The sequence below is a fragment of the Archocentrus centrarchus genome, chromosome 4, assembly GCF_007364275.1.
Source record: "Archocentrus centrarchus isolate MPI-CPG fArcCen1 chromosome 4, fArcCen1, whole genome shotgun sequence".
Taxonomy (NCBI): Eukaryota; Metazoa; Chordata; class Actinopteri; order Cichliformes; family Cichlidae; genus Archocentrus; species Archocentrus centrarchus.
The window spans coordinates 1,126,590-1,151,707 of NC_044349.1; the positions used below are offsets into that span (position 1 = coordinate 1,126,590).

General features: G+C 43.5%; 1 protein-coding gene across 3 annotated transcripts in view; it reads left to right on the plus strand.

Moving 5' to 3' along the window:
* Nucleotides 1–24,263, plus strand: part of LOC115778950 (pre-B-cell leukemia transcription factor 1) — a 62,096-nt gene extending 37,833 nt beyond the window's left edge. Inside the window, exons 3-9 of one of the 3 annotated variants that reach the window (XM_030727337.1) lie at nt 7,838–8,082; nt 10,513–10,703; nt 13,958–14,093; nt 15,400–15,559; nt 17,933–18,045; nt 19,362–19,451; nt 21,496–24,263. In XM_030727337.1, the coding sequence (XP_030583197.1) occupies nt 7,838–8,082; nt 10,513–10,703; nt 13,958–14,093; nt 15,400–15,559; nt 17,933–18,045; nt 19,362–19,451; nt 21,496–21,588 (1,028 nt within the window). In that variant the 3' untranslated portion in view covers nt 21,589–24,263. The remainder of the gene's footprint in view (nt 1–7,837; nt 8,083–10,512; nt 10,704–13,957; nt 14,094–15,399; nt 15,560–17,932; nt 18,046–19,361; nt 19,452–21,495) is intronic. The other 2 variants (XM_030727338.1, XM_030727339.1) reach the window with 2 other exon arrangements.
* Nucleotides 24,264–25,118: the final 855 nt, after the last annotated feature.

Sequence of the window (25,118 nt, forward strand, 5' to 3'; positions counted from 1 at the left end):
ACATATAAGGCTTTTATTCACATGCTGATTTTAAGTAAGGAAAAAATAATATTTTAAAACTGCAGAAACTGTAAAGCCTACTAAAGCTACACATCTACAATAATTATTCGCACAATGACAAGTTAATCACACAAGAACTACTGAACTTCTGGTCTTCTGTCTTGGTGGAATATTTTTAATTAAAAGGCTACTGAACGGCTGCAGTCATAAATAAATGCCATTTAACCATATCATTTTTTATTTTTATTTCAGTATTCGATGTGAGATGATGACGTTGGCATTCACTCATTTTTTTTGTGCGCTCTCCTGAAGTTAGTCCATGTTTTGTCCCAGTACGACTCCCCCTGCTAGGTCCCCATTCACAGCACTGTTTAGCATCATACACATGCTACTTATACTTTGATCCATTTAGACACAGCAGGGGTTCTCAAAGTGTGGGCCGCAGCCCCCTGGTGGGCCATGAAGGTACTAACATAAATTCAGTTTCAAATTACTCACAAGTATGCATAATTACATATTTATGTAAATGTATTTATTTGTATATAAAAAGTGAATTAAAAGTGGTAATAGGAGGTGGTTAGTTTGTGATATTACTCTGACCTAAATTTATACTGTTGTATTGAAGTTTGTCCCAGTAGCAGTCACATATTGGTATTAGCAATTTATAGCCAACAGTCTGTGTTGTTTATGTTTTTTAAATCAAATCTTTGAGTAAATCATTCACTTCCTCTTGTACTTTGATGAGAGTGAAGACGGGCCTCCAGCCACAGGCCGGCTCTATCAGATGACCGGGGGGGGGGGGGGGGGGGGGGGGGGGGGGGGGGGGGGGGGGGGGGGGCATGGGATTTTCAGGTTTTTAAGTGGGCTGCAGCACTTTGGAACCACTGATACACAGTAATAGTGTACTCTGTTAAATGCAGCTCCTACAGCCAAGTTTACAATGGAACTGTCCATGAATAATTTCTGCCAGGCCAAAAGGATAACGATGAACTAGAGCAAAAATCAATTTAAAGTATTTGTCAGTTGACATTTGCTTATTACCAATATATTGATATGGATATGCATAGATAAGAAAACTGTTTGGGAGTAACGGACCGGCTGGTTTGTCCAGCAGAGGAATTCTGGTATCCGGTGCACTCAGCACGGCCGGCAGCACATGTAGCAGAGCAGCATCAGCCGTACAGCTGATGGAGCAGGTTCAGTCAGAGCTTTCACAGGAAGATGCTAACCAGTTTATGAGATATATTGCTTAAAGATAATAAACAGTGAATCCATCATTTTCTCTTTTCAGTGTAGCTGCTATATTTAATGCATATGCATAAAGAAAATCAGCCAATATACAAATATCTGTTTTACTCTGATTATTGTGACATTATGGGGACAAAAAGGTTAATAAAACCCCAGGTGTTTAAAAGTGGTATTAGATGGTAATAGATAAAGCATAATGTTAGTACTCATAATTAAGCAAAAGTTTGAATTTTAATAAGAGTATCAACCCTCGTGCATATTTATTCTTCTTCTTTGCAGCCAGTTGGTGCTAATCCTAAAACCACAGAAACATTGTTTTGTGTGCACCAGAGAAAAACTGATGGAAACCGTCACCGGTCGTATTCTGTCCTCCTGAAGAGCTCTTCAAAATGTCAAACCGGGCGGTTGTTGATCTGCCGGGGCACGCTGTCACCTGACCGGCATCGAGTGTCACTTTTGGCCGCCTCTCCTCGCGCTGCTCCTCATGACGTAACACATGACTCGCAGTATCTGGGTGCCCAGAGAGCGTGTGTGTGTGTGTGTGTGTGTGTGTGTGTGTGTGTAGTGGGGGGGCTCCAAAGGCCTCCACCAGTCTGAAATAAGGCATCCAATCTCTGTCAGAGGCCTTTATGTTTTACCGTCCATCTCGCTAACTATGACAGACCAGCCCAGCGTCATTAATTAAACATAAGGCTTCCCCCCAATCACCCGATCGCCGTGACAGGCTGCCATGCCAACAGTCCCTGTCGACATGCCTCCGAAATCTAGAAGGGGATTACATATGGTAATGTTTTTTGACAGCCTGCCATTTGCCTCTGTTAATCTGATAGGATAAGATATCTGGACTGCAGAGCATGGTGTGCAGTAACTGTTTGAGTCTGATATTGTTATGCCACAAAAAAAAGGGAATCATTTTGAAGATGCACACAGTGTCCTGGAAGAAATCTTAATCCCCTGACAAGCTTTTGATACAATCCCAAATATTGTCACTGACTCAAAAGTATATTTTTAGACCTGGATCCTGCTTGTATTTGCTGTCAATTTTAATATTCCTCACATTCTTGAATCATATCAAGTGTGGTGAGATGATGTGACAATCTAAAATGGACCTGCGTCCTTCCACAGCATTTCTGTTGCCCCAGGCTGCCAGCCCACTTCTGTTTGGTTCCCCTCAGAGGGAGAAGACGGGTTATTCTCTGCTCTTTGTTCAATTAAGACTCAGCCCAAACTCAGAGCTGCTCTCAAACCAAGCATCCCTGCTGCAAGTTGTTCAATTAATATTTTAATACCTGTACCCGTCTTCATGTAAGGCCATGAGCCAGTCTTCTCAAATGACTAATAAATGGGAAACGGAGAATGTTACACATGTGCTTGCTGAAAAACAAGCAACGTGGGGGGAGCAGGAGGAGGTTTAGGCGAGCTGCTTTCCCCCAAACAAGGACGTAAATCATCTCCGAGCATGATACTCCGAGCTTATCCTCAAAGAGCAAAAGCTTTTTCCCTCAGCTCCGTGGAAATGAAATAAATATTCCCAGATAAACGACCAGACAGTTAAACATCCACCTCTCCAAAAGCCAATTGCCCTGGGCTTTTATTAAATATCGATTTGATTTGCAAAAGGCCAGATGTTGGGAGGTTAAACAAATGTCATGTTCTCCCATTCCAGTTTACTTTTCTCGTCTTCTCAGTCGGTGACATTTCGTCTGTCGGCGTGCACACGGAGCAGTAAAACCACCGACCATCCTGACCCGATCCATCCGCACGGACACACAACGAATCCGTGCTTCCTTCCCGGCACACAATCCTGCACGGTGCATCTTAGTCATAAATTCATTAATAACAAAGGCATAAGAAAAAAATCCCATGTTTTTATTAACGCATAAGCAAAGCAATAAAGCCGAGTGCACGCCTCTTTGTGAGAATTGCTTGTCAACAACGGGGGAAGGGGGGGGGGTATAAGGCATCGTCTCACAACAAGCCATCTTTGAAACACCTCCAAGAGAGAAATGGCATCCATTAGAGACACAAAAAATGTGTGCTAGTCGACAAAGAGTGGGCGGGGGGGGACCTCACACACACACACACACACACACAAACACACACAGATAGTGTTTATCCCTGAGAGAAGCTTCAGTGTTTGTCTGCGGGTGGCTAAGTAAGTTCAGCAGCACTATTGGACAGGGAGTGCCCACCAGACCCAAGGCTCGAAATACATTAGGATGAATCAATTAGGCTGCCATTAGCCAATAAAGTGGCCCTCACTGAGTCGTGTAATTATGACCCACAGCAAAGCCAATTTTATGGAGGCACATTATCCCTTTCTTTTCCTTATTAATTGTATTTGTTTGAGATAATCCCTCCATGGTTTTAATTATGCGCTTTAGGTTCAGGGTGGAAGAAATAAATCATCATTTGCTTCAATCACTTCCAAATACTGCAGGCCTGCACTTCTTTTTCCCCATGTAAGGGAAGCTACCCATCGCGGGACGACGACAGCACTGATTAGGCACTTAAATTAAATATGAATGCAGAAATCCAGATTAACCCCACTCAGAGTGGAGTTCCCGTCAGATTCTACGATAAGAGATGCCAGGAAGAGCTGATATTATAGGCAGGGAGCTACTTAGCTTGTTCCCAGCTCAGAGGACACTGTAAGTGTGACAATGTGCTGTCAATGAGGGATGGCAGTACACAGCCAACATGGCGTAGTGCATTGTTCCTTCCTGGGTCCCTCCTGACAGATGCTCTCCAAGACAGCTGGATCAGCAGCAAGACTGGAGCCGGGATACGAGGGGAGGAGGTGTTATGTGGGCTGATTAGTGAAGGTGTACACGTGTCAACAAGCGAGGCCTGGGGATCGCGCCGGAGTTTGTGTTAATTGTCAGTTTAAAACACCTTTAACGACTGATTTTGAGCATAATGCGGAGCTTTGAATAAGCAGCATAGCTGGATGTAGTCATTTTCTTTCCATTTGTCCGTGACCTTTCTTATTCGGAGAGAAAAAAATGTCAGCCTGCTAGAACTTTTTCTGCTTCCCTTCCAAGAGATCTCCTAAGAAATGACCTTCTCTGCAACAGGCGCTCCTCTAAGACTGATGTCGGAGGAGCTTCAAGCCAAGTAAAATAAACACTTCCAATGTTAAGCTGGAACTTGGCAGACACGGACTGAATCATTTTTGTGGACACAGGGAATTTTTATGTTCCATTTTCATTTGACAGTCTAGACATTTTATGGGTTAGGGAAGAAATCTGGCCTAGGATTTTTGCCTGAAACATCTGTGAGGACATGTTGGTGGACTTTTGCTCTTTATTTCCGGGCTTGGGAAGCGGGAGAGGACGTCTTGTCCCGTGTACTTCATGTAAATATTAAAAAGATAATTTTTATTAGAGATGCACCAGTTATAACGTTCTGGGCCAATTTTAAAATGCCCTTTAAACAGCGTGTCCCACACACACACACAGTCATACAAGCACTTCCTACATCCAAGTGCTCGACGCGCTCACGCTCCAATCAAGGCGATAACTCGGGGTTCAGTATCTTGCCCAAGGATACTTTGACATGCAGACTGGAGCAGCCAGGAGTGGAACCACCAACCTTCTCATTAGTAGATGACCTGCTTTACCTCCTGAGCCACAACCCCCCCACAGGCTTAGTTTCAGGGCTACTGTAGTCAGCATTTGGGGCGGTAGTGCCGAGGCAGTAATATTTTTGTTAGGCTAACACAATATTTTATGACATCCATCTCATGAGAACATATTCACAATGTTAGTTTAAATGAACCGTCACTGAGCTGCTGTGGAGAAGGTTGGACTGACCCAGTGTGTGCTCCCTCTTTGCAGCTGTGAATGAACTGAGGGGCTCGTTAGTGCACCCAGTTTAATAACCAACCAGCTAAACATGCACACACCTGACAGGCAGTGTTAGAAAGCCTTGTTTTTATGAACAGAATCTTCATAATTGATGATTAGTGCTTTTAAAGTCTTTCTCATCGTCATCACACCATCTGAACACTGGACCAAGGCAAAACCGATAAACACCGGCCACTGCCGTCATTAACTTCATCTGACATGCCGATAGGCTGAAATCCAATACCAGTGTTCAGCTAAGACAGCATAGTCTTTATTTTTAAGGTGTTATTATATCATTTATCTGAGCTTTAGGTCTAAAACCCAGACAGTGTTTTCTCTCCAGCTTCAAACGTGACCGTGACCTGTAAGTCCTGTTTTCAGTGTCACTGAAACGCTTCTTTTTTCTTCTGTTGTGAAATGTTTTTCCTCCTAAAAATCGCTTCCAGAAAGTGCAGCTCGTTTTCCTCCATGGGACACTGTGGTGTGCTCCCATTTTAACACCTACTTCAGTTTGGTATTTATGAGGTGGGAAGTGCAGAAAAAGTCCCTCTCTGTACTGCGGCGGGGGCCACGGCTGATGTACGTTAACTAAAGCAGACAGGCGGGTTCAGAGTTTCTGATGGAGCAGGCTTGATTGGGTCATAACGCGGCGGCAGTTGTGACGGTATGGAGGTAAGGCGGGTGTGAACCCGTCTGAGATTTCCCCCTCCAAGCCCGTCCAAACATTATTGGAGTGAAGGATTCTGGGTAATGAGACAGGATTTTGTACAGTCTTGCCATCCCAAGAGCCCCCCCCCCCCCACCAATTTTTTTTCTCCTCCCACACTCAATCTACCTCCTACTGAGCCTGTGGCCTGAAACCCTGACCTCTTCCACTCGTCAACAGTTGCCATATTTGCATTTCCAGTCCACTTAAAGGCAAAGGTGGGGGTGAATGTGGAGCCCCCTCCTCTTCCCCTGCTAGTACAGCAGGCCTCATTCTCATCCCAGTGACCCCCTGCCCGGGCCTACCAACCCGGACAGCAGTCTGGGGTTAATGCACCAAGCACTCCTATTGTCTCTGAATTAATGAAGTGCTCCGTGCCTGTCCCTTCTCATTCAATGACAACGAGACAAATGACGAGTGGTATTGTTTTAAATGGCTATCGACACTCAAAGGGTGCAAAGTCACAGAGTCAGAGCTCCCGTTAGGCCCGATAACGCCAGCCGCCATCGATGCGCTTTCGATGTCCACTCTGGGGTCAATTTGAATGCTAGCAGCACAACGCTTCACACAGGAGAAGGTTTTATATTGAAATGGATGGTTCTCAGATGGAGGAGGAAGCCTCTCAGTCTGGGAGTGTGCTCACCTCAGAAAATGGAAGGTGGGGACTTTGATGTGCTAAAGAATGGCAAGGGAGACCTCTAGTGGAAGGCAGGAGTATTGGTCCAGATTATTTACTGATATAATTTAATCTTGTTTACTGTACTGCATTAATATTGCTTAATATAAAGCATACTGTGATGTTTTAGACATGAAGTCAGCTTACACCCAAAACACACACACACACACACACTGCTGCAACTCTGCCAGCTGACAGAGTACTGTAAAGAATAAATACTGTAAGGAATAAATAAAGTACTGATAAAATCAAAGCATTTAGGGATGAGGTCAGATGACATCTCAGAAAATTTTTAAGAGAAATTCCACTTTGCCTACGTTATCTCTACATGATTTATATCCAAAATAACATAGTTATAATAAAAATTAACATAAATGTTATTGAACCCCCATTTTTTTCTTATTCTTGTTTAGGAAAAATAAAACCTGCTATACAGATTAATGTCTGTCTAAGGACAAACAAAGAGGTCTGGGGAGCCTTTTTAAACTGAAATAAATCGATCATAATAGCTGTCTTTTGTAAACCATGCATACTGTATTTGCATTTCATTTGTTTTGTTTTTAATTAATATTAATGTTTATTAAAAGGAAGGCTGGTGTGAATGCAAAAGGCTTTGCTGATAATAGTGAGCTGCAAAGAAAATAATTTTTAAAATTATGAAATATTTCTTCAGATGTTTTGTCAAAAATCCAAAGCTGTAATCCAGAGAAAAATCAGCAAATTCTCACAGCCTGGAAACTGGGTAATATTTTTATTTAGCTGTCAGTTGCTGCTCACTGTTCTGTCGGTATATGAACCACATAAGGGGACTAATTGCTTCAGTTCAGGTGAATCTGGCAGCCAGCTGAGCTGATTAAAATAGGGACGTGTGGATGGTCAGAATCAGCAGCCTGATGGAGACTGGAGAGTCGTGTGTTTTGGAGCGGTTGTGGACAAATTGGGGAAAAAATCTAAAACATGCAAATCAAAGAGGCTCATGTCTACAAAAAGAGAGCATCTGATTTGATCTTGGAAACGTCTTTCCACTCATCTTCTTCAGACCTGTCAAAATCCTTAATTTTGGGGGGCATTAATGGAAAAAAAATAATTAGGAGGTTGAAAGCTGGACAGATAAATGAGAGAATCCATCTTCAAATGTTCCTTTCTTCACCACAGCCCATGTTTCCATGAGTGAGGCAGACTTCAGTCTCCCTCAGCCTGTGTCTGTCTTTGTTATTCTGCATGGCTCACACTGAGCTGCTGGATGTGTGGGTGCAGCTCAGGGGTGTCAGCTGCGCGGTTGACAGCTTGTTACGGTGCATCACGCTGCTGCAGGTGTGACCTTTATGACTGACCTCTGACCCTCTCCTGTCATTGCAGTGCTGAGCATCCGCGGCGCCCAAGAGGAGGAGCCCCCGGACCCCCAGCTCATGCGACTGGACAACATGCTGCTGGCAGAGGGCGTGTCCGGTCCGGAGAAAGGTGGAGGTTCTGCGGCGGCCGCGGCTGCGGCGGCCGCCTCTGGAGGGGCGGGAGCGGACAACTCGGCAGAGCATTCTGACTACAGGGCCAAGCTGTCCCAGATCAGACAGATCTACCACACAGAGCTGGAGAAGTACGAACAGGTAAGAGCCGACACCCACCTGACTGTGAACACGGGCAGCATCACAGAGCCGTGGTGGATGGGGGTTTTCCACAGAACCACAACAATGTTTCTGGGATAGTGTGTGCGACATATCCGTATATGACCAGAGGAGTGATGAGAGGAAGCTATGGAACAAAGGTAAACAGTCAGAATTGATGGCCCAAGGCAGAAATCACATAAAAAAGCACAAACAGCGAAACATTATAATCCACGTGGTTTCATGCGAGCCGCTTAAATGCAACAACAGGAAATGACGTCATTTTCCAGGAAACGTAGTTCTTTTGGCCTTCCTGTATGACTTCCTGGGACTCTGAACTTTGATCGCACTATTGGAAATCATTTATTTTGATGCACGTTTTGCACAATAGGCATTTTCTCGTTTTTCCTACAGTTTATAAAAATGAGTGTCTCTTAAAAATGAAGCGATGAACACACTGAAAATTAATTTTCTGTGGTTTGAAAGGCCTCTGTGCAACTCTCTCTTCTTTGGAAGTGACTGGTTTTGTCCGTTCACTGTATGCTTGCCGTTGTCCTTGTGCGCAGCGGGACGCGCCGAAAGCAACGTCATGCCGTGCACTTTAATGTCGTCTCAGCTGTGCCAGCAGCAGAGCAGGGCTGGAGGCTGTGAGCAGGGTGGTCTCTAAAGCAATCTGTATGCAGGAGCAAAGAGACTCTTAGACTGCACGGGGGGAGATTTCTGCAACAGTTGGGCAAAGATGAGAAATTCTGTAGAAAGCTTTGAAAAAAGTGGTGATTTATTCTGTGCAGCCAAACCCGATGGCTAGGAGAAGACTGAAGTTTGAGTCGGTGTTATTGGGCTGTCCTGATGATACAATTTGATCAAACACTGATCAATATGTCGACCTTAACGGCAGCTTAAATCTGTGAATCCTTAAAAGTCTTTAAATGTATCAGAATTATGAGCACAATAAAATGAGATGTTGTTTTTATGCTTCTTACTGTTTTACACTCTGTCTTTCTTTCCTCGTGGATTTAAGCATAAACCACAAAAGGAAAAGGCGAGTTTAAGATGATGGGAGTACCTGGAACGACTTGCAGGTGGCCTGTAAGCTTTGCCTTGTAAGACAAATCTGGGCAGGGTTCAAATTTGACTTTAAAGTCTCCAACAAACACATAGCTCAAAGTTCAGTTTGAGATGATTAAATCAGTGGTGAAGACCTCTGATGACTTCAGTACGCCTTCGTGGTCCGCTTCATTTGATTTTACATTTGTGGAATAAATCTGTTGGCTGTACGGTCAGACATTATGGCACGAGTGTGAAACAGGATAACAATAATAATGTTTGAGTTGTGATTTATTTGATTTTTAAGTTAAATTACCAAAAGTCTTTTCCAGCTCCAGTTTCTCAGATGTGGTGATTTGCTGATTTACATTTGATAGAAATTAAATATTATGAAGTTACAATGAAAACATGTTAGTTTTTTAACAACTGTATCAGATTTGAGGACCTTTGCACACTTTGAAGAGCTGCAGGCCTTCAGCAGAGAAAGTACAAAATCAGCCTGATTATAGATTTCTGAGCTGGTCCATCTCCCATTTTTCTTTTTCCCTCCTGAACTTTAATCCAGATTTTTACTCCTCGCTGAGGTGGGATCAATCTTAAATCAAGTGGCAACCCTTTGACTGCTTCCTCAGTACACGTCGCTGTCAGTAGGAATTCACTTTAGACTGTGTCTTTACCCCAGAATAGTCCATCATATGCAGCGTCTGTGTGTATTCCAAGTATAGTCTTGAAAGTATGCTTTTTTTGGGGGGGGGTTCTTCTCATTGCCTTGATAACCGATGCATTCATGACAATAGCATCCCTTTCAGATGAGGCGAGTAAGACAGATGAACACGCAGATAGACAAACACAGACAAAGCCTGACACGGCGAAATCCAGGGAGAGATCGACAGGAAGAGAAGAAATAAAGAAGAGGAGACAGTAAGAGGCGCCGAGTCGGAGTGTAATATCGTGGCAGATTCACGGCTGGTGTCACAGGGGGGGTGGGGTGGGGGGAATGAATAAAACGCTGTGGCGTGTTCGTCTCTCAGGGCTGGCTATGCTGTGAAAAGTGTGTCTGAGAGTGGAGCAGCTGTCATTGGTTCCTCTCAACATACTGCCATCACCATTTCTGTTAAATATGAAAAATATCAGTGCTTATATTTCCCCCGGCTCTGCGAGAAGGCTCGCCCCAGAACTACATTAAGCAAAGCGCAGGATTTGTGAATTTTAAATACTCGACTCCATGTGATAAATTTGACAAATTGAGGTCTCGTCTGCAGTTTTGTCTGACCTTAAGTGAAGTGTGTGTTTTTTGACGTATTCCTGCGTGTCTTTGTGTGTGTGTGTGTGTGTGTGTGTGTGTGTGTGTGTGTGTGTGTGTGTGTGTGTTCACCTTCCCTACAGGCGTGTAACGAGTTCACCACCCATGTGATGAACCTGTTGAGAGAGCAGTCGCGCACGCGGCCCATTTCGCCCAAAGAGATCGAACGCATGGTGAGCATCATCCACCGCAAGTTCAGCGCCATCCAGATGCAGCTGAAGCAGAGCACCTGCGAGGCCGTGATGATCCTGCGCTCCCGCTTCCTCGATGCCAGGTGCGCGTCGCTGCACATGCGTTCAGCACCTACACACCACACTCTGCTGCAAATTACAAAAACCTCTCGGTGTGCTCTCCCCTCTCAGCCTCATATCCATATGAATGGCTGATGTAGGAGGCCTATCATGCTATGAACATGGTGTAGCACATGCTGTTTACCACACGTGCTGGACTGGTTTGGATGACTGTGTGCCATTTGGACTTGCATACCCAGCAACGCTGGCCAATGAGAGCTCCGTGCATGATCCAAAACACTAACTGCTTCCCTTTTTTTAATGTAATCGCTTGTTCTCTTTGATGCGTGCTTTGGATTTGCATACATTTCTCCAAGGATAAATCTCACTCACAGTCTGAGTTGGAGGCATAACATTTAAATGAGGCATGCGCTGCCTTACAAAGCTCCCCATCCATTCTCTTGCAAATGATTGTGGTGGTGCAGCGGCAAAGGGGAAGGGAGAGGAAGAGCTTTCGCTGGTTGAGAGGCACTGCCGTGCTCGGCTCCGCTGATTAATCTACTGGCTGCTAGAGCCCATGCTGTGCACATTTACATATTCTCATGCAGGCTTTTGGAGCGGGGGACAGAGATTTTAGCACAAATCTCCTCACCGGTGGATCCATGGAAAGAGATTTTGCAGGGTTCCCCTCCAGCTTATGTAAAGCCCTCTTTAGACGTGGCACACGCAGACATGACCTGATCTGTGCAAGAGATGGAGGGGTCAGTCAACGCACGAGCATCAGCGTGTGATATCTGTCTGCTTCAAGGTGTTGTGCTGGCAGGATATCGCTGGGTTCATTTTCATATTCAAAGCATGACAGAATGTGTGTTAGTATTTCCTGCCTTCTCTCTGCTGTCATGCATTTTTAGCGTGCTGGGAAACCGATGCTGAGGTTTTACATGAGTGGGGCGAAAACTGAACAGTGTAAAGGGCATAAACAGTAAGACCAAAACTGCAGTATAGTTGAAAATTAAGAAAAAGCAGTTAAACATAAAGGTGAAGTTTAAGAAGCGATTCCAGTGAAGCTGCAGGTTTGGTTTGTTAGTAACCAACAAAGAGTGATGAGTAAAATCAATACAGTGCAAACGTACACGTGCAGGGATGAGAGTGACGGATAAAGACTGGGAAAAGCTTCATGGCTGACACCAGATCAGCAGCTTTTCACACATCATTAAAAACTGAAATCAGAACACTGTCACTAAATGTGAGAACCTTACACAGCGTTACTACCAGAGTCCACACTTCCTCTAAGCTCCGGGGAGCATTTTAGCATCTTTCAGCTTGTTTTGGTTTCATCACCTCGAACTTCACTCTTTTTGTTCTCACCAACATCACAGCTGTTTATAAAAAATAAAAGTACTAATGAACCCACTGTACATTATTATTCTGCAGGTAAGCAGTGAAGCATTTAGCAGCCAGTCCCTTCGAGATAAGCTGTTATTAAAAAAATGAATGCTGGTGCTGTTTCATATTTGCTGGTGTAATGCAGTCAGATTTTCACTATGGAAGTATAGTGGCCAAAGGAATGATATTATCAAACATAGCAATTACTGAAATTAACATTCAATTAATACTTTTTAAATTCAATTCAATATATATAGCACCGAATCACAGCAAACAGTCACCTCAAGGTGCTTTATATTATAGGTAAGACCCTACAATAATACAGAGAAAACCCAACAGTCAAAACGACCCCCTATGAGCAGCACTTGGTGACAGTGGGAAGGAAAAACTCCCTTTAACAGGAAGAAACCTCCAATAGACCAACAACATGAATGGTTGCAGGTTTAAAATGAAGAAAAAAAGCGTCCAGCTGAGAAGACATACTGCAGACAATATAAAACTGCAAAATATGATAACCATAGCTATGCTTTCCTTGCTGTTTCTACTATATGCATATCTATTTATCTACATAGTATAAGATAATGTTTTTGGATTTAATTCCTGACTAAATTATGTCTAATCACAGAATAAATACACGCTCATAGCAGACATAGTCAGTGCTTTCCCACAACAGTGTTAAGGTTTGAAACTGAGCCTTTCACTGACTGTACATCTGAATATTCAGTTATTAAACCTCTTTGAAAATGTTAGCATAGAGACTGTGATTTCTTTTTTATTTCCCCACAATTAATAGTAGATATTGACTTAATTATTATTACCCAGTTATGTGCTTTTATTGCCAGCCCTAATGCTTTTTTCAGTTGCTCATAAACAGAGCTGTAGTGCAGCAGCTCTGGGCCAAATTGTTCTCTTGAGTCCTGACAAAGTGTCTCCGAGCAAAGCTGCAGCTAAATTGAAAGTTTCTGGTGCAGCAGAGGTTTGCACAAAGGGGGGTAATGTACATCCAATGCAAGGCCAGACAGACCCGCAGAGACCATGCTGGTGTCAAGCTAACATCACGGATGCTGAGCTTATAAAACACAGTTTAGTTGATTGGCTTGAGTTTGAAGTGGGGTGCTGAAAACCGCTTCCTCGATATTAAAACATACTGTAATGTTCAGCAGGGTGAACTTACAGAAATGCCATGTTTAAAGGTGACTCCAACATTGTGGATGAACTTGAATTTGTAGCTGGTAGCATCCATAGCTGCATGCATGTGGTCTGTAGTGCAGTTTATCAGTCCATATTGTTCTGGTGCGACCTGCCCAGTTTTGGAGACGGCCTCTGTAGAGATGCCTGCCGTCTTATGAATACATAGGAACTAAATGGCACATGCATTTTGATGCTTGAATGCCAAAAATACTTTCAAAACTCAGAAACAATGTATCTTAGCAGAAGTGATGACCTGGTTATTGTAAGAAGTCGAAAAACTTTGTTGTGAGCAGTTTTGTGAGGAAATATTTTCTTTCTACCAAACTACAGCCGGCGAACATGCAGCTAGTGTGCAGCTAGCGTGCAGCTAGCGTACGGCTAGCTAACTCAAGAGACACAGTCAGGCCATCATTTCCATATTTGAAATTCTTTCTTGAATACTTTCTTCTACAGAGTAGAATAATTGTTTCAAATCTTTAATGATTTGACTGCCATCTGGTTCCACTATATTGAAGAGAAAGCAAACATTTCTGCAGTGGCAAACTCCCAAACCGTTAGCTCATGGATACAGGCTGAGGGACAAACGAGTAAATTTGATTTTGAGTCCTTATGACTTCTCTCTGCAGTGACAGTTCGGCTGCATTCATACCAGCTCAAAGATGTTTTCATTGCCCTGAACTGAATTTTATCCCCGTCTGAACCTTCGATGTTCTCTTTGCAGACGAAAAAGACGAAACTTCAACAAGCAGGCGACAGAGATCCTGAACGAGTATTTCTACTCACACCTCAGTAACCCCTACCCCAGTGAGGAGGCTAAAGAAGAGCTGGCAAAGAAGTGTGCCATCACAGTGGCCCAGGTACACGCAGACCACCGCCACCTCACACCACCTGTAGGAACACTGCTGCACAAAGAATAGCAGGACGAAGACGAGTTTTAATTTGAAGCTGCCGTAGAGCGTCTTGGCAAGTAACCTAATAATAGGTTTTTCTGACTGTCATGAGTACAGACAGCGCCTCTAATCTTTTAGCAGTGCCTTTCATTAAGACAACAAAGGACTCAAAGTATAAATACGCCACGTCATGAGTCTGTAATCTCGTAAATCAAACCAGACAAAGCTATTTTTGACCAGTGACACAGTGTTCCTATTGAAGTAATGCAAGCTAAGCACAACTCAGCTGTCATAGCTCCTATTGATCTAATCTTATAGTGGATCACATGCTCTCACAACCTACAAAATAAAATCTAAATACAGTCCAAGTACTGTTACAACATGTGCCACAAATGGTAAGAAACCCAAAGTACTTTGTATACATATTTTTTTTTGGCTAAGTAAAAGAACAAAAATAGAACATTAGATTAAATTTTGATGTCTTTGAGAAAGCAACTAATTGATTAATCAGCAGCTGCTTCCAGCTCCTGAAATTCAGCGCTGGGATCAGTTGAGGCATTCGATGATTAAATCTAACGGTAACTTAAACGACATCTGTCTCGTGGCGAGCGCGAAGCCTAAAACATCTCTGCATTCTAGCACTCAGGTTGTTTCAATCCTGTGAGGGTTGATAATAAGGAAAGCAATGACGGTGCCAAGGTAAACAGCGGTTTGTGTTTTGAATCCATCATTTGGGAATGGATTGTTTTCTCAATTGGTTTCATTAATTTCTAAGGAATGATTGGAGGGTGCAGCTGGGCCTGATTGTGGAAGCTGCTCAGCAGCCGAATGATTTGTAGAGTTTCCGTTTCTTGGCCATAATAAAGGAGAATGTTTACCTACTCTGTGCATTGGAAACTTTGCAGGATTGATTTGGTTTTCATTTTAATGTTGTTTATCATTAGCGCTGGGATTACCCCCCCGGCTTCATCTGGGAGTCCATTAGCCGTAATGGGTGTTAGCGGATGTTGACTGATTGGTGCTTGCGTGAGTTCTGATGATAGCTGCAGTCATGGTGACATAATGAGACTGTTATTGGCAATCATTCCATTCTGGCACTAATGCAGATTCACAGCACCAGTCTGTGAAGCCCATACCTCTGACAGAGGCTCTCTGCAGTGTTTTGCATGCCATTAAGGCCATGCAAGCTAAACACTGCCATGATTTTTCTGAGAGGCTCTGCGCGCTAATATATCGTGACAATTAAACTATATTCTCTTGTTTGTCTGCTCAGGTTTCCAACTGGTTCGGGAATAAAAGAATCAGATACAAGAAAAACATTGGTAAGTTCCAAGAAGAAGCCAACATGTACGCTGCGAGAACTGCCGTGAATGCGGCTAATGCATCCTCACATGGAAGCCAAGCAAATTCACCCTCAACTCCAAACTCTGCAGGTGAGACAGGAAGTCCCTGGCTCTGCTCAGCTATTAGACATGTGCCTCCTCTGTATGAATTACTACAGCTTAGTCAGTTTGAGGTTTTTCATTGCTGCTGCTGGTCATTTGTGAAGGATCAAAATAAATAGGTCTTTCAAGGAAAGCCAGTTATACACAGAACAAGACCTGATAATGCACCATTACTGAACAGATGAAATATTTCCCCTTACCAACTCTAATTAGCCCAGTGTGTCCAAGATTAGCCGACATGAACCCCGTGCCAAGTCTCCATATTCTTACTGTCCTTTTGTCTTGGTGGCAAATAATCCTGTTCTTCATGTATGCTTATTTCACTCTGTATTCCTCATGGTCTGTACTGACACTCAAAGGATAAGTCTGGTAATATTCTATATGTTTCTTATTGTTAGTGCACATCAGTGAAAAACACATTAATCCTGCTTACCTTGATATGTTGTTTTGTTTTGATATGGTCATCAGAGGAAAACAGGAAAGAATCACAAAACTCTTCACATTTCTGTAACTTCTGCCGTCTCCCGTACGCGGTGTCAGGATTCAGGTTAGATTAGGATTACGTTGAATTTGTTCATTTTTTTTACCTTTGATACGCACATTGGAGGTTTTTTTTCTTTTTAAATCAAAACCACTTCCTGATTCTGTCCTTATTTTGCCTCCAACTCTCATGCTGATTTTTACTAATGTAACATAAATTTCAATTCACACTTAATACTCATCATTTATAGAGGAATGTGAAACTGGCCTCTCTCCTCAGTAAAATGATGCTGAATCCATTTGTTTCTGTTTTTTGTAAATAGCTGCAGGTGAAATTAAATCCTTGAAATGAATTAGTAGCCTTTATTAAAAACTGCAGAGCCCTGCTGTTCAGGGATATTACTTATTCTCAGTTAGGAATGAAACCAAATATTTATAATTGATTTTTTTATAATAAGTTCTATAGTGAATGTTAATTTAACACAGAAACTTTTAACTTTAACGAAAACCAATGAAAGGGTTTATTTTTACTACAGTAATGTGTAGGATTATAGCTCAGCTCACAGGTGTAGAAATGTACTGTATGCACAGTCATAGTGGTTTAAACATCTGCTGTGAAAGATCGAGGCCGGGAGGAGAGACGAACACCTGAGAGGGTTCCATCTCCTGTGAATGAGCGAGGAGCCAAACGAAGCTTTTATGCAGGTTTAAATAGAAATAACAGAAAAAATATAGAACTCTGTAATCTCCTGTACCCTGCAGGAGTCACTGCTGTGTCTGCATCGACTTTAATTCCTGCAGGTGGATCCAGGCAGGCCTCAAACTGAGGGTAGCTTCAGAGTTCAGCGGTAATCCAGAAACATGTAGCAAAAAACCCCAAACTGAGGGGGGGATAGAAAGTACCTCTCACTGATGCCCAAAGTACTTAAAACATCGCTCATTAGAAACATACAATCACAGACTTGAGGTACAGACACGCAAACAATGGGACTGACCTGGCTGCCATCTTGGAATCTCATTAGCTTCTATTCCCACTGTTATGGCTGCCTCTGCTGATGGATAATCCTCCCAGTGTCACTCTGATAATCAAACATGTCACCGCTCTGCGATGACTCCCAGGCTGTGTTTCCATGGCCATCCTTACAGCTATACGTTTATTGTGGTAACAGCTCCACCTCATCTTATCATCACTTGAAGTGAAGAAATCTCCCCTCTTAGCTTTTTGCTTATATAGGATGCCATTCTTCCTCTGTGGTATTTCCTGTATGCAACCCACCCTCTGCTTCCTGTTTCCACCTGCACACCCACGATCAGTGTACATGTGTGGTCATGTGATGCTTTACAGGTGCTTTAGTCTTGAGTCGGAGCTCTACGTATTGAGGGATAACCGCTGTCAGTTTTTATTTTTAAATGTAATCAATAAGAAATGCCAGACTTATCTTTTCCCACAGCCCAGTGCTGCTGAGAAATGCTTGCATTTGCTGTCCTCCTCGGATGAAATCTCAGGTGTGAGAAGGAAAACCGGAATGTTGTATTCACTCCTCTAAAATATTGGATCCTCCAAATTATTCCAAAGATCACTCGACAGTTTTGTCTTTCAGTGAAATGTTAGCGGGCCGCCCTCCCCGGGTAAGACAGCAACTGAGGGCATTGCTCATCAAACTGGGCTCTTTTTAATATTCTTTATTGCTAATAATAATAATGACTTACCTGGTAAAAACATCTACCTGATACTCTGCTTTCCTGTCCTCTGGTCTAACAGCCTGCGCGGCTGCTGGCTAACCCTCTGCATGCCGCTCCTCCAGGCTGAACACACTGACTTGCTCCTCTTTGCTTGCTCTCTGTCTCTCTGTGATTCGACTGCTCCCTCTCTCCTTTCAGGTTCTGCTGGCTCTTTTAACATGTCAAACTCGGGGGACTTGTTCATGAGCGTGCAGTCTCTCAATGGGGACTCGTACCAGGGGGCTCAGGTGGGAGCCAACGTGCAGTCGCAGGTAGGGCCCCGACGCAGAGCAGGAGTTGATACGGGGGCGGGTCGGCTAGTAATGCCAGTGATTTCACCCTTACAGTATCAGAAAGGCAGTCATCAGACGAAGCATAAATTATATTAGCATAAAAGAACTACAGAACTGTGACAAAACCTCCAACAGTCGAACCAGACGGTTACAAAGAAGCTGCAGAGGCGGAGCGCAGAGCTTCATCCTCAAAGAGCCACACCCACTGAAAACAATTGGCTCCACAATAGCTTTGCATGAGTCACAGTTCAAAATGAGCTCCTTTTTCCAGGCCTTATGCACCCTCTCAGTTTATGCTGAAACAATTCATTTTAGCTCCTTTTAAGTCAACATGCTCATGATTGGCTGACCCTTATAAATAGAAGGTCTGAGCAGCAGTGGGTGGGGCTTCTGTGCTCACTGTGATGACCTCATTAAAAATATCCCCTCTCAGTGACATCATACAGAGCCAAGAGTAGAAAAAAAACTGTCAGGAATGGAGCATTTAGAGCAATCTGAAGTGTGAGATTCTGACACGTTTGCCATATTTAATGCAAGCGTCTATTATTTAACAGTAAATGTTTGATAGAAATTAAGGAAAACTTAAACTCATAGGAATATATTAAATTGGCATGTTGATATTTGACTCATTAGTGACTGCCAGAAAAAGTCAAACTGGGGTCTTTATCCTGTTTCCCATCACGCTGAAGCTTTTTGGGATTTTAGACCCTGAGGATCTCTGATGTGGGCGGCACTTAATTGCCTTCCACCTCTAAACACTTATACACTATATGTTAACAAAATAAGACATTAATCAAGCAAATTTAGACTTTTTTTTATTGAATTTTCTGTGACTGGGAGAGCATCTGTGGGATTAAAGGGGGGGGTCTTTAATTTGCTTGAATGATTTCTGCTTTGACACATGCTGTATGTGACGAATCTTGTTCAGCTAAATATAGTCAGCCTTTTTTTTGCCCCCGTCATTCACACCCCGGTGTATTAAAACCAGTTGCTTACTTGTACTTTAATGGAAAAGAGTCATTAACGTCTGAGAGCTCCTTCTCGGTCCCAAGGGCAGAAAATTAGCTGTCACTCTGCGTTCGTCCTGGAAACAGTTTTATTTCAGCTGGCAAAAAGCAAACGTTTCTTCATCCTGAATTCCCTTTTTTGTTTTGGACCTTGTTGTCTCCAAGGACATGCTTGCAGCAGTGTACTCGTGTTGCCTCTCTTGTTGTCTTGTCATCTCTCTCTTTTCTCTCGTGCTTCCCCTGCGTTGACTCTGACCTTGCTTTGTCTGCTCTTTCTGAATGTTTCAGGTGGATACCCTTCGCCATGTTATCAGTCAGACAGGCGGATACAGTGAAGGACTCACAGCCAACCAGATGTACAGTCCGCAGGGCATCAATGTAAGCTTTCCTTTTTTCTTGTTTTTCTTTCTCTCCCTACCAATTATTTCAAAGCCATAGGGCTCAGAATGCCACTTAGTAGGACTTGTCTCCACTCCATGGTCACCTAGTTGATTGCTTCTCCATCGCTCGTGCCACGGGCAGCATGCTGCCCGGCGTACGCAGGCGTGGTGCCGGCCACACACATGCAGAGCTGCCTTCTGAGCCTGTCGTGTTCAATCAGGTCTGGAGTAGCACCTGCAGCCACGTACGGTCAGCTGTGAGGGAGCCTCACAAACAGGTGACACCTCTTTGCTCCGGACTTGGGCTCCCTCTGACCACCTGACCCGTGATTAGCGGCCCCGGGGCCGAGAAGCTCTCGTTAATGCCTCACAGGAGACGCCACCACTGTCTCGCTAAAAATAAAGCCTCACACTGCAGGAAACGACTCCTCGTGTGCCATAGGGGTTTGTTCCCGACGTGTTTGTCTTATTTTGCTGCAGAGTTCGGGTATAGATGTGGGGGGGCACGGGGGAAGGGGTGGGGTGGGGGTTGGTAGCTGGCGGCGGCAAACAGTAGGGAAATTCACAGCGACAAGCCGTGTCGTAAAGGGGAAAATCGATAAGACAGACACAAGGAGAGCAGAGTGTGGACTTGGGACAGCAATCCAAGCGCATTGCTCAGATCATGTTCCTGCCACACTAATGGCCCTGACAGCGAGCCGCGCTGAGAGGACGAGGACGGTCACAGCCGCGGCTGGGTTCCTCCGCTGTCGTCGTCGTCGTGCCTCGCTGGCCATATGATAATCAGATGAAATGTCTCCCGTATAAAAACATGTATGTGTATTCAAATAGGCTTCCTGGCTGCTCCGAGCGCATCCCACAGCCAGCTGCGCTAACCCTGAGAGGACGCTAACGTATTCAGGCCCTGTTCTTTCTCAGTCCTTTGACCTCACAGATACGGTTCTCCTTGGACGCCTGCTTGCTCTACCACATCTTACACTGCCACAGTGTGCTGTGTTATTCACTTTATACCCTGTAAAGAAGCTCTGCCATGCATAATGTAGGAGCAGGAGATCTGCCTGGCAGCCTGTTTGCCTGTGATTTATGTAGCTAAGCTTGCTAAATTAGGACTCTCCGCTCTTCACTTGCCCGTTTTTCCTTCAGTCCCTGCAGTTTGGTTTGATCTGATATTTTTGTGGATAATAATAATTTATGCCAAAGCTGTTAATCTTTTATAGAAAGCAGCATCGTTCCATTTGATTTGGTAAACTTTGGAGCATAAAGGCTCCTCTAACTGAAAATACAATTTAAATAATACACTTTAAATATTTTTTGGCTTTGCTTCAAAACTAAATATATGTATAAAAATGGCAAAGCTTTCATAACTTCACTGTTACTGAAATGCAGGAAGAGCCCTGAAAAAACCAGCAGTTTTGCTGCCCTGTGTAGCCCGACTTTAATGAGTGAGAAAAGCCGGGATAATGACTGCTGTGGGTGATTACATTATACAATCTGACCCCACATTACATGCTGTGAAATGAAAGGGTGTCGAGGACCATTTCCAATTTTTCTGATGGTTTTAAATTCACTATTAATGCCCTAAATGCTGTTTAACAGGCCTGTCTGTGGCAGTGAAAGGACCTCTGCAGCTCCTATTGTATGTTAATTCCTGCTGTCAGCGTCATAATTAGTGCACGTTTTGTTTCAGACGCCCTTCCATATAATTTACATATATTCACGTTGTTTAAAATGACAGCAGCAGGAGTTTATTTTTGACTTCCCTCCTCTGTTGTTTTCGGTGCTGTGCAGCGTCTGATTGGGTGATTCTGTTTCTGCTCAGCTGGAGACACCATTTAATTTTTTTCTGCGTTATTAGCTGTGATGTGAGCTTTGTTGGCTTTTCCTCCAATCCAGGAGGCCGTTTGGCTTTCGGCCGTGCGTGACCGCGTAGTTCAGGGCGTTTGTGCCCCCAGGATTCGTTTTTACCATCGATGTGTTTGAGCTGCATCGAGCGACGCGCTCACACCCGCTCTCGTTTCTCTCTTATTGTTTTCCCCTCTCAGGCAAACGGTGGCTGGCAGGATGCTCCAACCCCCTCATCAGTGACATCACCCACAGAAGGACCCGGAAGCGTTCACTCCGATACCTCCAACTGATCCTCCACCCACCCGCTTCCTCTTGATTCCCGCCTTCCTCCATCCACCGCGCCCCCTCCCCACCCAAAACTTATACCCGACACCCTTTTCTGGGACCGGATGTGACGCAGCGGGACACGGTCGGGGTCTGGAGACGACGTTTTCACCATCACAGACAAAACTGTTCACTTTTCCTATCTGGACCACGGCGGCACCGTTAGCAGCCTGTGCGCGTAGGGGACTCATATTCACACCTCACAGTTTGTACAGTTTCCACTCGATGTCCATGTTGCCTCTTTGTATTTCTCTTTACAGCATATCTTCACTCAGCAGGCTCACAGCAGCATATCGGCCCACGTCTTGTAAATTGAGATGCTTTCACTCTACCTCTATTCGAAACATGGCAAACGAAATTGAAAAGGCTTCACTTTTACAAAGTTTCATATTTTTACAGTTTTCTCACACAGCACATCAAAGCCCTCTCATCACACGCCTGATTAATGGCTTTGTTTTTACCTATGGTGCCAAAGTTCAGCCCTGGAGGTGAATTTTGAAAACATTATCTCATGTTCTTACATTTCTCATGCCACACACTGTAAGCTATCATTATTATTATTATTATTATTATTATGTTAGTCCAGTTATATTAGTATCCAGCCCCAGTTTGTATCATTTGTATTCAGAACTTCTACGGCAGACACCGACATCAAAGACCTTTATTGTTTTGTGCCATAGTAGTTACATTTTAACTAACAGTGCAGAAACGTTACAAATCAATATGATATTAAAGCACAATAAGATCTACTGATGGAGGTCAAAGGGAGCGTCTGTAAACGTCTGCCAGCCAAAAACTGCTGGTAACAAACAGGAACAGCTGTTCTGTTTTAGGCTGCCGTGTTGTCGGGTTTGAAGACGCTGCACGTCCTTTATTAGGAGTCACATTTATTCACGTATGGAATCATATTTGTGCCAAACATCTGAGAATCATCTCAGTCATTTTGAGTACAGAATCGAGCTTTGCTCACATTATTCTTTTCCAATAAGTAAATTGCATTTAAATAGCAATAATTTCTCCAAACTGAGGCTCAGCCTTTCAGACATTTTAATGTAAAGTTGCTGAATTAATGTAAAATTGAAATAACTATTTTCCACAGACTCTTATGATACTCGATGTTAATATTTACTGAGACATGTTAGGACACGTCGCTAAGCAGCATCTTCACTTCAATATTGAATCATATGTTCCATCATTTTTATTCCCATATTATTATTTTTCGGCTCGTTTTGTGATCCTAAGGATTGTTGGGTTTAGTTATGAACATATAAGGATCTGTCAGCCCTCAGAGGAGGTAAATTATACGTGTGCATGTTTTCACAGTATTTGCAGAAAATCGCAGCTCCTTTATCAGCACTGTTCTTTGTAATCAAAAATAATTTTCTGTGCTCAAAATGTCTCTGTGAATCGTCAGGATTGATCCATAAATATGATCCATAAATGTTCAGCTCAATCCGCTCACCTGTCCTGTAACACGTTCTGCTTTGGACCGCGACCCCAGTCCAAAATGAGACTTGTGACATTTGTATGTACAGTAGAAAGTAATGTATACATGATTATCATTTACATACTTTGATACCAAAAAAAGTCTGAATTTTTCTCCTCATTGGGATCAGCTTTATCACAGTTTTCTTCCCTCTGTTTGAAGGATTTTATTATGTGCAGTACTCGTGGGCATCTCATTATGCTCTAGTACTCTGTCTCCAAAACCAAAATAATGCAGTGTTTATATAAATTCAAATGAAAACAAATACCCTGATGGCACACAAATCCAGATGATGTTTGGATATATTTTTATGTCTCCATTTTGCAAATAAGTCACCGGTTTTTGTTTCACTTGATATTCTTTTGTTTCTTTTTATGCTACCATTAGACGTGAATTAGCCCAAGAATGCTCTATATACAGTATGTAGATATGCACCTTTACACTTCTTTTGCTGATTTGGACAGTAGCTATTTCAATGCAGCCTCTCTGAGTTCCTGTTGGATTTCGGGTGAACTCCTCCTGATATTTTATACTCATATCATCATTACAATTCTGCATCCAAGATGGCTGCTGTCCCAATGAAGGTGACGTGAAAAGTCAGTGTTAACATCGCCCTCTCTTTGGCTTTGATTTTAGCGGAACTGAACCCTGAGACAAAACTCAGTCCCGAGATCCCAAACAGCCAAAAACAGCCTGAAAACCACAGGTATCATTTTTTTTTACAGTATTTATGTATGAAATCACGGATGTCTCGGAGCTGCAGTGTTGAACCACGGCGTGATCACACCAGACAAACTCATGTGAGTGACTCAGAGCGGCGCGGCTCACCTGCGCAGCGCTGCAGCCGAGGGGCCGGCGCGCAGCGCCCGCCCCGGTCGTGTCTTCGGGAGTGATCGGAGTGACAGCGGCGGCCGCGCAGGGCAAACCCGAGGACTGTTTTTGCGCCCCTCAAAGAAAAAAGAAAAGAAAGGCTTAACTCTGCTTTTCACATTGCCTGTCAAATATTACGGAAGCTTCATGTAATGATGCTTTTTGGGGTTTTGAACATAAAAGGCGAAGAGACATGAAAAGAAAGATGAACAATTTGTAAAACATGAAATGTTTTATTTGTTGCATGTCTTTTTGTTCTTCAATAAAATAACGTACTGCAGTGTTTTGAATGTTAACTTCTTTTTTTATAAGGATTTCAGAGTGAAATCGTGGCGCCTTTTTCTTGACAGGTTTGAACTTTTGAGATCTGCGTATGTAAAAAGGTATCAAATGGAAAACTATTGTCTTTTTAATTCCATTCAAAACTTGTTTTCTGTGGAGAAAAATAGCTGAAAGGTGTAGGTTTTATGGTCTCTTGATTTGTACTGGCAATGCGTATCCCAAATAAATAGTTTCTTTTGTTGCATAAATCGCAGTTTTGTCGTTTTTCCGGTAACGTCTCAGGTGCTGTTTGCGCTTTTCTGCTCCACAAACTTTTGTAACAGGGTCAGGAGTCACTGTAGGATACAAGTTAACACATTGTAGGCTTGTCAGCCCGACACCTCTGGATAGCATCGCACGTCTCACTTCCAACTATGCCGTGGCACGGAGGCATTTCATCACCGCTAACAGCACCGGAGCTCGGCCCGAGCTGCCGAGGGTGTGAAGGGGACATTTTCACAGTTTTCGAAGTGAGTGAAAGCTGTGTGCTCCCGGCAGACAGACACCTCCTCTGCTCCCACCACCACCGCCACCACCCTTCCCCACACCCAGCGCTCCCTTTGAGGCATGGTTAATGTGCGTTCCCTGAAAGAGGCGGAATCCACACTTATCTCTCTCCTCCAGATAAACCAGACAGGATGTCTGATTCCGCTCCTTCGATTCATCCCTCCTCTGGAAAAAAAAAAGAAATAATTAAAAAGGAGGAAGGAGCTGAAACATGAACTTGTGGATTAGGAAGAGGTTCCCAGGAGCATCCAAAATCAGGGAGCGTGACAGAGACTGTGGGAGTGACATATGCAAACATGATCAAGTGTAATT